We start from the raw sequence: 13,410 nt of genomic DNA, 5'->3' as shown, positions 1-13,410 counted from the left end.
CATCTGCCAGTACTATAGCTGTTGTCATTTGAAGTCCTAGCTCATCCGCCTTCTCTGACATAAGTTCAGCTGCTGAACCTGCCGGATCTTCCGTTGGCCTACGCTCGTGTCCTGAGCAGGAACCCTTGCAGGTGCTACCCTGGCCCTGGGAGCAATGGGGTAACTCCACTTCCCTAAAGCTCTGCAAGTCCCCAATCAGAGCCTCATTACTGGTTGCAGTTTAGAGTCATATCCAGGAGTGTGGTATGGAATAGTTAAGCTGAAAGGCCTGTATCGTGTGGCATTGCTCAGTGAGTTATTAAACTGTTTGGGCGGTCTATGCAGAAGCATCTCTGGCTTTGTCTCCATGTTGTCTGATTCTAGATGGCTTGTGTTACAAAAGGGCGGTGTAGAACTTGGAAGGAAGCAGGCTGTGTAGCATTGTGACATGGTAATTCTCACAGCACAACCTGTGATTTGAGAGTTGTACACGGAGCTCAGAACATCATAGGAGCTCCCCTCCCCACTCTGTCTACACTTCTCAGCACCTCGGTGAAACAGGCAGTGTAATCAAAGACCCCACCCACCCCAGGCATTCTCTTTGCTCCCCTCTCCCTTTGGACTACCACCAGACTTATGTAATGGTTCCCTAGTACACCAAAATGGACCATATAATCTCCCTCATTACAGCCTTGCACCTCATTGTCTCAGCAGATGTTTGACTTTATTCTGCATTCTGTTACTGTTTCTGTTTTACTACATCACTGCACTGTTTAACAAATTGATCTGTACGAGCAGTATGCAAGACAAGTTTTTCTCTGGACCTTGATACATGTGCTAATAATAAACTGATTCCAGTTTCAGAGTCGGATAAGTTGTGACAGACTGAAAGATATTGAGGATGACACAAAGTGACAGCGTGCCTTGTGATGCAGTGGGTAGAAGAATCGCCTGCCGGGATGAATACGGTACTGTTCGCTTCGTGGGAAAAGTGGCATCAACATCAGGTATACTCTCTAATATTTTTTCACGGTGGTTGGAATGAGGCAACATTTACACCACTGTCTAGTACTTTTTGCCACCACAAAATATCCCAAAGTCCTTTAAAGTTGAAGCATTGAAGTAGAGTAGAGACAGGACAAGGAGGTAAGACAGCCAATCTGTATAAAACCAGCTCCATAAAATGCCATTTAGATAATGAACAGATGTGGATTTAGTGAGGTTGAGTTAAGGTTAAATTTTGAATGGGATACTGTGGAGGATTTGAATTGGTACTGTGGGATCTTTTGAGCTCAAGTCTGTACTGTGGGGTCCTGAGCCATGATCTATTTAGTCAGAGGCACTGTGCTAATCGTGGCCACAGCCAGCACTTACTCAGATTAGAAGATCATTGTGTTTATTCATTAAACCCATCAACCCTACCGATAGCAGCTCACCAGATTCCTCTGTCCTGGGCAAGCCTTTAAAGTTGTCCCCAGGTGTAACCCATCTTCAAAGATCTTTCCTCTCCCAGAGATGAGGTTTTGAAGGTTCAGTAGGCATTTCTGTAGTACTAACTGGTCTTTTATGGGATGGAGTTGCTAGACCCATGCCCAATCCTCTCCTTTCACAGCCAGGTTTGGTATCACCTATGGTGGAGTTATTCCCTCCGTTCCTCCACATGTCCTCTGGTCTATCAGGTGTACAGTTATTAGGTGGCACTGGCTCATTGGGCCAGAAGATCCTGTAATCAAGCTTTACTCTAAATAAATAAAAATGTAAATAATTTTATGTGGAACTGATGTACCCCTGATATTTTTGTGCTAATTGTAATGTGCATTCCAGTTAATTGGGACACATCAGGACCATTTTGGCCCAATTAAGTGACTGCCTGAATTAGCCAAAGTTTCATAGAAATAGTTTTTTAAAAAATTTTAAAATTACAGTTTAACTGAGAAATTATGTACTTAAATGAGATACAGAATAATTTAGAACACCACCAATGCTATTGGTAGTTGCCGGTCATATCCAACAATGAGAGAAGGCCTGTGCGGGAGAGTTTTTAAAGTGGAAAAGCCGTTGCACTCTCTCAGCCTCGGAGTTCCAGGTCCAGTGGGACGAGTAGACATCAACTGCTGGGGACTTCTCAGGTTGCAGTGGATGACCATGCCCTCCGCTCACCACGGAGCATTGCAGAACCGCTTTCCTGGCCATTGGATGTCACTTGATCTCATCTGCCAGAGCTGTTCTCATGCTAGGACTGGCAGGAGTATGAGTCCCATTGACTAACCTCACTTGTTTAGCCTGCCTGTTCAAGTGGGTGCTGTGTCATGCAAACAGCTACTTGTGTGCTGAGAGCTGAGGGTCCATGGGGATCAAAGATAACATTCAAGGTGATTGTTAATACTTTCAAATTTCTAGTGCCTTCCTTAATTGTTGAAGTAATGAAATTGGTTTATTTTTACTCCTGGTCGTTTCTGTCATTTCCAAGTCTGAATGTTTGAAACCACAGTGCGAAAAACAGTTCTGAATTATCTTACTACTTATTTCTCACCAACTACCAGTGAAAGTATCACTGCTTTATGAACACAGACACACGTAACTGACACAATTTAAAAAACTTTGCTCTGAGCATGGTGTAGCGTCTAATGGCCACACGATGCTAGTTAGAAAATGTTCAGCAACAGTCTCCTGTCCCGATTAAGCAGCATAGTGTCTGTCCCAAATAATCTAAGGGAATCCCAGCCTTTTTCTTGATTAATTTTTCTTTTTTTAAGAGTTGTCGCAAATAAGCAGCTGCCCTGATTAACCAGTGGCCCAATTAACCAGAATCCACTGTAGTTAAAATCTAATATTTAACAGTTAGCTTCACCTCTGTGTGGTAACTGACAACCCACATGTTGTAGAACTTGCCTTTCATCCTCCAGAAACATTTAAAAAAAATGAAAATAAGGCAAGGGCATCAATTGACAAAAAATTCACATTCAGTCCATTTTTCACTGCCGCTAAGTAACTAGGCGGTTTAGTAATAAACACAAGAGATTTTGCATTCGCTGAAAATCCAAAGGACTGAGCAGGTCAGGCAGCATTTATGGAGAGGAATGAACAGTTGACATTTCCGGTGAGACCTTCATCAGGACTGGAAAGGAAGAGGGACGAGGAAGGTGTACAAGCTGGCAGGTGATTGGTGAAGCCAGGTAAGGGGATGAAGTAAGAAGATGGGAGGTGATAGGTGGAAGTGGTAAAGGGCAGAAGAAGAAGGAATTTGATAGTAGAGGACAGTGGACCATGGGAGAAAGGGGAATCAGAGGGGTTTAGTAATATATCTGCAACACTATTTTAACATAGGTGTTTTTCAGTGACAGAAAATGTTATGTTTCATTACATGCAGCCAGTAAACTTTTAACTATACACTCAGTGACCACTTTATTAGGTATACCTGTACACTTGCTCATTACTGCAAATATCTAATCAGCCAATCATGTGGCAGCAACTCAATGCCAAAAAGCATGCAGACATGGTCAAGAGGTTGAGTTGTTGTTCAGACTAAATATCAGAATGGGAAAGGAATGTGATCTAAGTGACTTTGACCATGGAATGATTGTTGATACCAGGCAGGGAGATTTGAGTATTTCAGAAACTGCTGATCTCTTGGGATTTTTTCACACATAACAGTCTCAAGCGTTTACAGAGAATGGAGCAAAAATCAAAATGCATCCAGTGAATGATGGTTCTGTGTGAGAAAATGCCTTGTTAATGAGAGGGCAGAGAAAATTGTCCAGACTGGTTCAGGTTGACAGGAAGGTAACGATAGTTCAAATGACCACACATTACAACAGTTGTGTGCCAAAAAGCATCTCTGAATGTACAACACATTGAATTTTTAAGTGGATGGGCCACAGTAACAAACGACCACAAACAAACACTCTTTGGCTACTTTATTAGGTAAAGGAGGTGCATAATAAAATGGGCACTGAGTGTATTGTGCACCTACTGCTGAATAACATTGTGGTCTTGAGTGACTGATTTGTCAATTCTCAGGAGTGGTGAAACAAAATGGGACCTTAAAATGAATCATTTGTTTTCCAGGAATTTGGCTCGGTGTGGAATGGGACAATCCTGAACGTGGAAAGCACAATGGGACTCATGAAGGAGTGCAGTATTTCCAGTGCAGGTAATGGAATTTCTTCTACATGGAATTTCCTTCCCATTTATCAAGAACCAAGGATCAACTTTATTTGCCATGTAAGACATAAGACATAGGGGCAGAATTAGGCCATTCTGCTCCACTGTTCAACATTGCCTCATTTATTATTCCTCTCAACCCCATTCTCTTGGCTTCTCCCAGTAACTTCTGATGTCCTTACTAATCAAATCAACCTCCACTTTCAATACCCAATGACTTGGCTTCCACAGCCATCTGTGTCAATGGATTCCACAGATTCACCACCCTCTGGCTAAAGAAATTCTCTGCCATCTCTGTTTGAAAAGGACGTTCTTCTATTCTGAGGCATTCCCCCGGTTCTAGTCTCCCCCACTATTTGAAACATCCTTTCTATGTTCACTCTATCTACACCTCTCAATATTGATTTCCCCCCTCATTCTTCCAAACTCCAGTGAGTACAGCTCCAGAGCTATCAAACGCTCCTCGTATTTTAACCCTTTACATTTGCACGTATTAGGAATTTACTGTGGTGTGTTGGCGCAACATGCAAGAGAAAACAGCATTCAACATTTGTACAGAATAAAGAATGATACAAATATAAAAGGTTTAAGTATGGATTTGGAATAAAATGTACGTAAGTACATAAATACCAGCATGTCTTTACAATATTATTAAAAGTATTTACAGTGCAATGCAGCGACTGAGGTAATAGAGGGATGTGGGGGGCTAACTTGAATTTTATTTTTCTTTATTTATTCATCAATACACTGTGGAGTAGACCCTTCTAGTCCTTGGAGCCATGCCACCCCAGCAATCCCAAACAAACCCAATTAAGCCTAACCTAATCCCAGGACAGTTTACAGTGTTTCCTGGGACTGTGGGAGGAGACCGGAGCACCCAGGAAAACCCACACGTTCCAAGGGAGGACGTACAGACTTCTTACAGAGGACGCCGGACCTTGGAACTCCCTGGGCTCTAATAGCGTCAGGCTAACCGCTAAGCTACCGTAGCACCCACTTGAATGGTTCATCAGATTAACTGCCTGGGGAAGAAAGCTTTAAGGTAGTGTGAATTTTTTCTTTTAATAGCTTTCCAGAAGGGAGCTTTTGTAAAAGGCAGTTTGCTGGGTGGGTTGTATCAGAATCAGGTTTAATATCACTGGCATATGTACAGTGCAATGCTTAAATATTACTATGTTACAATAAGAAATATTTAAAATTGCAAAAAGAGAACTAAATATTGAGATAGTGTGTCTTGGATTGTTCAGAAATCTGACGACGGATGGGAAGAAGCTGTTCCTAAAACATTGGGTGTGTGTTTTCAGGATCCTGTACCTCCTCGATGGTAGTAATGAGAAGAGGGCATGTCCTGGGTGGTGGGTGTCCTTCATGATGGATGTTGCCTTCTTGAGGTATCTCTGAAGATGCCCTCACTACTGGGGTTGCTAGTGCCCGTGGATGGAGCTGGCTAAGTTTACAGTCCTCTACAACTTTTTCTGATCCTGTGCATTTGCCCCACCATACCAGACTTTTAGATGTTTCTAACTATTCTGAGGGACAGGAGAAGGACGGAACACAGGAATTACTTTAGAAAGGCTGCTACTGCATTAAAAAGCTCTTCCTATACCTCAGTCACCCCACAGGCGGCTCGTTCATTCGTCCTCAAAAGGCAAACTTCGGAGTTGATTTCCTCTCAGCTGTGAAGGACCGCTATGGGCCAGAGGGCAACCAGGGAATACAGGACTGCCAGGGAAATCCTGTCCACTGGTGCAAGAAACCCATTGAACTGCTGGGAAACCCAGGTGCAGAAATTAAACAAAGGTACTGAGAGACTATTATGAAGCAGAGTCTTTTTAATCCCACACCTCCTGCTGTTCCCTCTGTGAAATATTGTAAATATAGCTGGAGGCTGACTGCATTAATGCGTGCATATAGTATACCTGTACTTGTGTGTAATGTGTATTTGTTTTTTCTTTATAATACATGGTGGGCCAGAGTAACCTGATCCCATGTTCTGGAAGTTCATCGCACAACCTGCTGATCTGAACACAACCCATAAGCCTTGTTGAATCATCTTTAATGTCCAATATTTTTAGAGTCAGCATGGATGCCACCAGAAGACATAGGAGCAGGGTTCAACCATTTAGTCTAATGAGTCGGCTCCACTATCCCATCATGCCAACCCCATTCCCCTGCCTTCTGTAACCTTTGACATCCTTACTAATCAAGAACCTATCAACCTCCACTTTAAATATACCCAGTGACTTAGTCTCCACAGCCATGTGTGGCAATGAATTACACAGGTTCACCATCTTATTAAAGAAATTACTCCTTATCTCTCTTCTAAGGGGATGTCCTTCTGTTCTGAGGCTCTGGTCTCTGGTCCTAGACTCCCGCACTATAGGAAACATCCTCTCCACATCCATTCTATCTAGGCCTTTCAATATTCATAGAATGTAGAAATCTACAGCACATTACAGGCCCTTAGGCCCACAATGTTGTGCCAACCATGTAACCTCTAGAAACTGCCTAGAATTACCCTACCGCACAGCCCTCTATTTTTCTAAGCTCCGTGCACATATCTAAGGGTCTCTTAAAAGACCCAGTCGTTTCCGCCTCCACCACTGTCACCGGCGTTCCATGCACCCACCACTCTCTGTGTGAAAAACTTATCCCTGACATCCCCCATGTTTTGAAGCATCTTAAAAAATAAGTGGATTTCAATGAAGTGCCCCCCTCATTCTTCTAAACACCAGCGAGTACTGGCCCAGATCCATCGAACTCTCTTCATACGTTAACCTTGTCATTCTCGTGAATCTTCACTAGTCCCACTCCAATGCCAGCACATCATTTCTTAGATAAGGGGTCCAAAACTGCTCAAATGTTGTATAGCCTCAACATTATGTCAATGCTTTTATATTCTAGTTCTCTCGAAATGAATGCAAACATTTTATTTTCCTTCCTTACCACCGACTCAACCTGTGAGTTAACGTAAGAAATCTGGCCATTCAGCCCATCATATAATCTTTTTACACTAAATCCATTTTCCATGTCCTTCTGTGCCCACTTGTTTCAGTGTGTTGGATTGCATTTGATTCCATCGCCTCCTTAGACAGCAAGTGCCAGGTATCCACTACTGTCTGCTTAAAAAGAAACTTTTCCAGCTTTCCAACTAAATCCCCTTTAAACCTTATTCTTCTCTGTTTAAGCCAATACCATTTTGTTTTGAAACTTGATCTTACAAGTCAAAAGTATTTCATGGTTACGGATTGAATTTAATATAGTGAGGTTTCCCACTTAACAATGGAGATGGAAGGTATAATTCAGATCATTGGATACTCTTGGAAGCATAACCTACAAATTTAGCACTTCTTCCCAATTTTTAAAAATATTTTTAAATTTCCCCAAGTTCTTTCACTGCACCTTTCTTCCCCTGAGAGTTTTGCTGGGTGTGGTTGGAAGTATTTTAAAACCATAAGACATAAGAGCAGAATGAGACCACCAAGTCTGCTCCACCATTCCATCATGGCTGATTTATTATCCCTCACAACCCCAGTTTCCTGCCTTCTCCCTTTTACACCCTGGCCAGTCAACCTCCAATGTAAATGTATTCAGTGCCTTAGTTTCCAATGGTTGAGAAATCTAATTTTACAGCTAATAAACTTAGGTTTGCAAAGAAAATGGAGTTTTTCACGGTTTATGGATTTCTCAGGTGCAGCATGGCTCTGCAGTGGAGAGGGTAACACCATTACAGTGCCAGTGACCTGGGTTCAATTCCACCACTGGTTGTGAGGAGTTTGTGTGCTCTTCCCATGAGAAATGGAGCTGGGAATTATGTTTCACTAATGGATATGCGCTTAAATGTCACATACTCAAAAGCCAGGGTTTTCTTTGAGAAGAAGCTCCCCTGCTGTATGTTAATGAACTCCCCCATCTCTGTCTCATTTACAGGTGGTTCGAAACATCGTTGATTGTTTCAGTCGTAGACTGTAAAGTCAGCCAAGTCGTTGATGAAGACGAAATCTCCAGCATCTGTCCCAGTATCCTTGTAATGTTAATTAAGCTGTACTGATTTACTCACACCAAAAAAACGTTTACGATCCATTAGAATAAGATGCTTTTTAGAATTAAAAAATTCTAACATATTTGTGCTACTTGTGGAAACTTCAGGCCAGGCAAATAATGAAGACGGGAAAAGTTCAAGTTTATCGATATCTGACTGTGCATAAGTATAACCAAATGAAGCAATGTTCCTCCAGACCATGGTGCAGCCACAAAACATATATCAAACAGAGCACATAAAACAAACTATTACCACAAAAGAGTTAATAAAAGAGTTAATAAAAAGTTAATAAAGAGTTCAAAACGCATTGAAATGTGTGGCACTGGTAAACATCTCCTGTCCTAGTGATGACTTTGGTAGTGGGATTAGTCTCACAGCCTGGTGTAACCCAGTCCGTCAGTCTTCGTTCTGATATTGCTGTATGTCTTTTCTGATAGTAGTGAGTTAAAGAGATTGTAGGATGGGTGGTAATGTTCCTCATTAATGCGGAGGGTATAGCAATAAACAGTCAGTAAACTAGCTGGTCCACAGAGCTTGCCAATGGCATTGTGGATATGAAAGGAAAAGAGCTTCTCCTGCAGTGGAACATGATCTGGACATCAAGATTAGATGGATGGAGCTTATATTTGTGTCTCTTACCAGAGATATTCAAGGTTATGTGGGGTTCAGTAGTGCAGGTGTACAGAAACATTTTCTGCTTGTGCAGTGACCAAACCCGAGACCTCAAAATAACAATCACCATAAATCCAGAAGGGAGTTCTTCTGGCAGGGAATGTGGAGTTTGTTACCATAGTCTGAGGCAAGTAACACGGATGACTTTTAAGGGTAAGCTAGAAAAACACAAGGAGGGAAAGGAATAGGATAACTCACTGGTATAGTGGTCAGTCTACACTTGGAATATTGTGTTCAGCTCTGGTCACCTCATTATGGGAAGGATGGGGAAGCTTTAGAGAGGGTGCAGAGGAGATTTACCAGGATGCTGCCTGGATTAGAGATATTATGAAGAAAGGATGAGCAAGCTATGGTTTTACTCATTGGCTGAAGGAGGATGAGAGGTGACATGATTAAGGTGTATAACATTATAAGATGCATAAAGTGGACAGCTAGTGACTTTTTCCCAAGGTGGCACCAGTTAAAATCAGAGGATGTCTCTTTAAGGTGTGTGGAGGAAATTTTAGGGAAGAGCTCAGAGGTAGTTTTTTTTTTAAACCAGTTCCTAGAATGCAGTGTCAGGGGTGGGGGTAGAAGCGGATACATTTAAAAGATCCTTAGACCAGCATATGGCTGAAAGCCATTGAATAGTATGGGCTGTGTAGGAGGGAAGTGGACAAGGTCAGCACAACATCATGGGCTGAAGGGCCTGTAGAGTGCTGTACTGTTCTATGTTTTACAACAAATAGCTGGGGGTTGTTCTGAAGTATTAAGTTTGTTATAGAGTAGAGGGCCATATAACCTGGTTTTACATTCTGAATTTTTGGCATTGTTTTTAAATTCTGCAGTTATAGTCATTCATATTTGCATATGGGGTTGAGAGATCTATTAAATCAGCCATGATGGATTGGTGGAGTAGACTCAATGCACCAAATTGCTGAATTCTACTTCTAGGGTCTTATGTTCTGCTGTACATGTAATTCACTGCGTATATGATGTGCACGTGAATATACACTCCTGGCAAATAACTAACCTGAAGGTTTGGACACATGTCACGTGTCTTTCGTTTCCCTCCAGCAATAAGAATATGATTGAGTGTATGACACAGGAGCAGACTTGGGTCATTTGGCTCATTGAGTCTGCTCCGCCATTGCATCATGGTTGATTAGACCAGAAGTGGTGCCTGAATTTTTCCTTATTCAGACTTGGTGAGAAGACAGTGTGTGCTCTTTTCAGATGTGTTTCAACCCCAGTATGAAAGATAGGGAATGTATTTGCTTTCCCCTGTATGGGGCCCGCTGCCTGAAGTAATTTTGGGGAGAGCCTAGGGTCTTGCAAAACACATATCACTATGAAGAGATACAAACGCTACATTCCACGTTAATTAAATTAGTGCATTTGTTTCTGATCTGGCTTTCTGCACCTTTAATTAAATCTTCCCAGGCTGGGTAGTAAGGCTGTTCTCCTGGCTGAGATGAGATCTTGTAAGTTTTCATTCCCTGCAGTTAAATGTAAGCATATGTAGACCTGCAGTCCAGGCAGTCCTCAGCATCTGCAGCAAACCTCCAACTCCCTCAAGGTGCCAGGCTTCGACTCACCAAAATCCAGCAGAGAGAGGCTTCTTACAGGGATAATGTGGGCTAGGCAGATGAGGAGAAAATGAACATAAGCAGGCGCAACAGGCAATCTACTGGAAGAACTCAGCGGATTGAGCAGCGTGTGTGGGAGGAAAGGAACCGTCAACATTTCAGGCCAGAACTCTGAATCAGATTCAGAATTGTTCATCACATGTGCATCAACTTGAAGATTGAAGCCCCTGGATTGGCTTGTCCAGAGGTCAGAGGGCCATGTCTGAGAGTCCAGGCCTGGGAGGTGGCCTGTCTGCGTGTGAGTGAGTTGCTGGGTGGGAAGGGAGCTCGTTTTGCTGTCGTCATCGTTCTGCTGAGCATTGTAGGCACGCTGTGTTGGTGCCGGACTGTGTGGCAACTCTTACAGAGTACCCCCAGTACGTCCTTGGGTACGTTGGCTAATAACACAGACAGTGCATTTCACTCTATGTTTCCATGTACATGCAATAAATAGATAGATCTGAATGGGACACTGGTAATCCTGCTGCTGGGTTCTGACCTGAAACACCGACAGTTTTTTCCTCCCGTAGATGTTGTTCGATCCGATCAGTTCCTCCGGCAGGTTGTGTGTTATTGCAGTCTCTTTGTGTATCGAATGTAAGCATATTTTCTACTGTAACCAGCAGATGGAGCAGCTGGAGTACCCAATACATACAGTGCACTGTTCATACTGTTCACTGTATGCATTACCAATCTGAGTCAGGTTATTATTACAGACGTGTTGTGAAGTTTGTTGTTTTCTGGCAGCAGTACAGTGCAATACATTAAAAATACTCTAAGTTACAATAAGAAGTAAAGAATAAGATGTGCTAAAAGAGAGCAAATCGTGAGTAGTGTTCATGGACTGTTCAGAAATCTGATGGTGGGGGGTGAAGCCATTCCAAAATGCAGAGTGTGTGTCTTCAGGCTCCTGTCCTATCCCCCTGATGTTAGTAATGAGAAGAGGGCATGTCCTGGGTGGAGAGGATTCCTCATGATGGATACCACCTTCTTGAGGCATCACCTATTGAAGCCCTCAATAGTGGGAAGGTTAGCACCCATGATGGAGCTGGCTGAGTTTATAATCCTTTGCAGCACTTTCCAATCCTGTGCATTGGAGCCCCTATATCAGATGGTAATGCAACCGGTCGCATTTCTCTCCATGGTACATCTGCAGATCTCCACAAACATCTCATGTAGTATAGCTGTTGGTGTGCCATCTTCATGGTAACATGGTGTTGGATCAAGGAACTTTGCAGATGTAGCTCCTCACCTTTTCCACTGCTGAGTGTCAGAGATGTTCAGGAGTATCAAGTGAGAGCTTCATAGCAGATTGATAACCTGCGTTTAGTTAGAGTGTGTAAACAGGAATGAGCTGCAGGAAGAATTGAAGCAGGACATGCTCTCTTCTCATCACTTACTATCAGGAAGGAGGTACACACTGAAGACACACACCCAATGTTTTAGGAGCAGCTTCTTCCCCTCCGCCATCGAATTTCTGAATAGTCCATGAAGTCATCAACACTACCTCACTTATTTTACTCTCTGCTTGAACTACTTTTTAATTTATATTTCTTACTGTAATTTATAGTATTTTTATGCATTGCACTGTACTGCTGCCACAAAACAGCAAATTTCATGAGATACAGTATTTAGGTGATGATAAACCTCCTGATCCTGACACCTACAGGAGATTGACTGACACCAGGATGTTTCCTGTGGTGATTGGAAAACATGTTCCACTGCAGGAGAAGCTCTTTTCCTTTCATATCCACAACGCCATTGCTGCCAGTGAGATCTTGTGCAGCTGCAGGGTGGCTGATCTACTTCCCTTCCTGCATTACCACAGGGCCACACTTCAAATGATACTCCGTTGTCTGTTCTGGGCTATTTTTGCAGCATCCTAGGGTCTTAGAAGAAAAATAGATTTAAATTTAATTTATTTTTCTTGAATCAAATTCTGGGGTGCCATTATTGATCTTACCAAAAGATGAGGAAAGGTTGAGTAAGCCAGTGCTTTTCTCTCTGGAGTGAAGTAGGATGAAAGGCAACTTGATGTAGGTGTACAGGATGATATGCAGCATTGATAGAATGGACAGTCAGAGGTGTTCTCCCCAGGACGGAAGTGGCTAGCACCAGAAGGCATAACTTAAAAATGATTGGAGCAAGGTATAGGGGGGATATCAGAGGGAAGTTTTTTATAGAGTGGCGGGTGTGTGAAACACCCTGCCTAGAGGTTTATACATAGAAAAATGTAAGAAACTGAGATAGGCAAATGGATGATGGAAAAATGGAAGCTATGTGGGAGGGAAGAGTTAAATTGATCTTAGAGTCCATTATAACATCAGCACAACATTGTAGGCAAAGGCCCTTAACTATGCTGTGGTGTTCTGTGTAAGATAGGTTACAGCTCAACTTTTGAATAGAGAATGAATTTGTGGCTCCAATCAGGGCATTGCAAGATATGGTCACCGAATCTCGAGCACAAATAATGCAGGTTTGCCGAATCCATTCCTTCACCATGTTCTTTCAGATGTGATAGAGCTGAATTTGGCCAAGAACCTGTTTGTGTCCTGGGATCAAGTAGCACAAATTACTCGGCACTTAAGAAAACTGGAACATCTAGACCTCAGGTATAAAATCAATGTAAATTGCTGAAGAACTTCTTAGATGATCCTTCGAAGTTGATTATGTCCTGCTCCAGGACAGTTCTGAGGTGACAAGTGAGTTTCCACACTCTCCAGGGGCAGGTAGAGCTTAATGGGGCATTGAGCTGCTTAGATTAGATGAGGGTTGGTGCCCCCCTCTCCCAGTTTAGCAAGTGCCAGGATTGGAGGTCTGTACGAGCTGGCACAAGGGCCAGTGAGATGGGGGGGGGGGGCGGTGGATGAAGTAAGAAGCTGGAAGATGATAGGTGGAAGGGGTAAAGGGCTGAAGATGAAGGAATCAGATAAGAAAGGGCAGTGG

At 42.7% G+C, this 13,410-nt stretch overlaps 1 protein-coding gene across 1 annotated transcript in view; it reads left to right on the top strand.

Moving 5' to 3' along the window:
• The window catches only part of tbce (tubulin folding cofactor E), a 68,147-nt gene that overhangs the window by 11,754 nt on the left and 42,983 nt on the right, over nt 1-13,410 (top strand). The window contains 5 exon segments of the mRNA XM_059982162.1: nt 838-986; nt 4,048-4,132; nt 5,755-5,943; nt 8,074-8,162; nt 12,977-13,076. Of these exon segments, the coding sequence (XP_059838145.1) occupies nt 881-986; nt 4,048-4,132; nt 5,755-5,943; nt 8,074-8,162; nt 12,977-13,076 (569 nt within the window). The 5' untranslated portion in view covers nt 838-880.

Source organism: Hypanus sabinus, chromosome 10 (genome assembly GCF_030144855.1).
Source record: "Hypanus sabinus isolate sHypSab1 chromosome 10, sHypSab1.hap1, whole genome shotgun sequence".
In the NCBI taxonomy this organism is placed as follows: domain Eukaryota; kingdom Metazoa; phylum Chordata; class Chondrichthyes; order Myliobatiformes; family Dasyatidae; genus Hypanus; species Hypanus sabinus.
The sequence above is the reverse complement of the archived record's forward strand: the minus strand, read 5'-3'. Positions and strand labels throughout refer to the sequence as shown.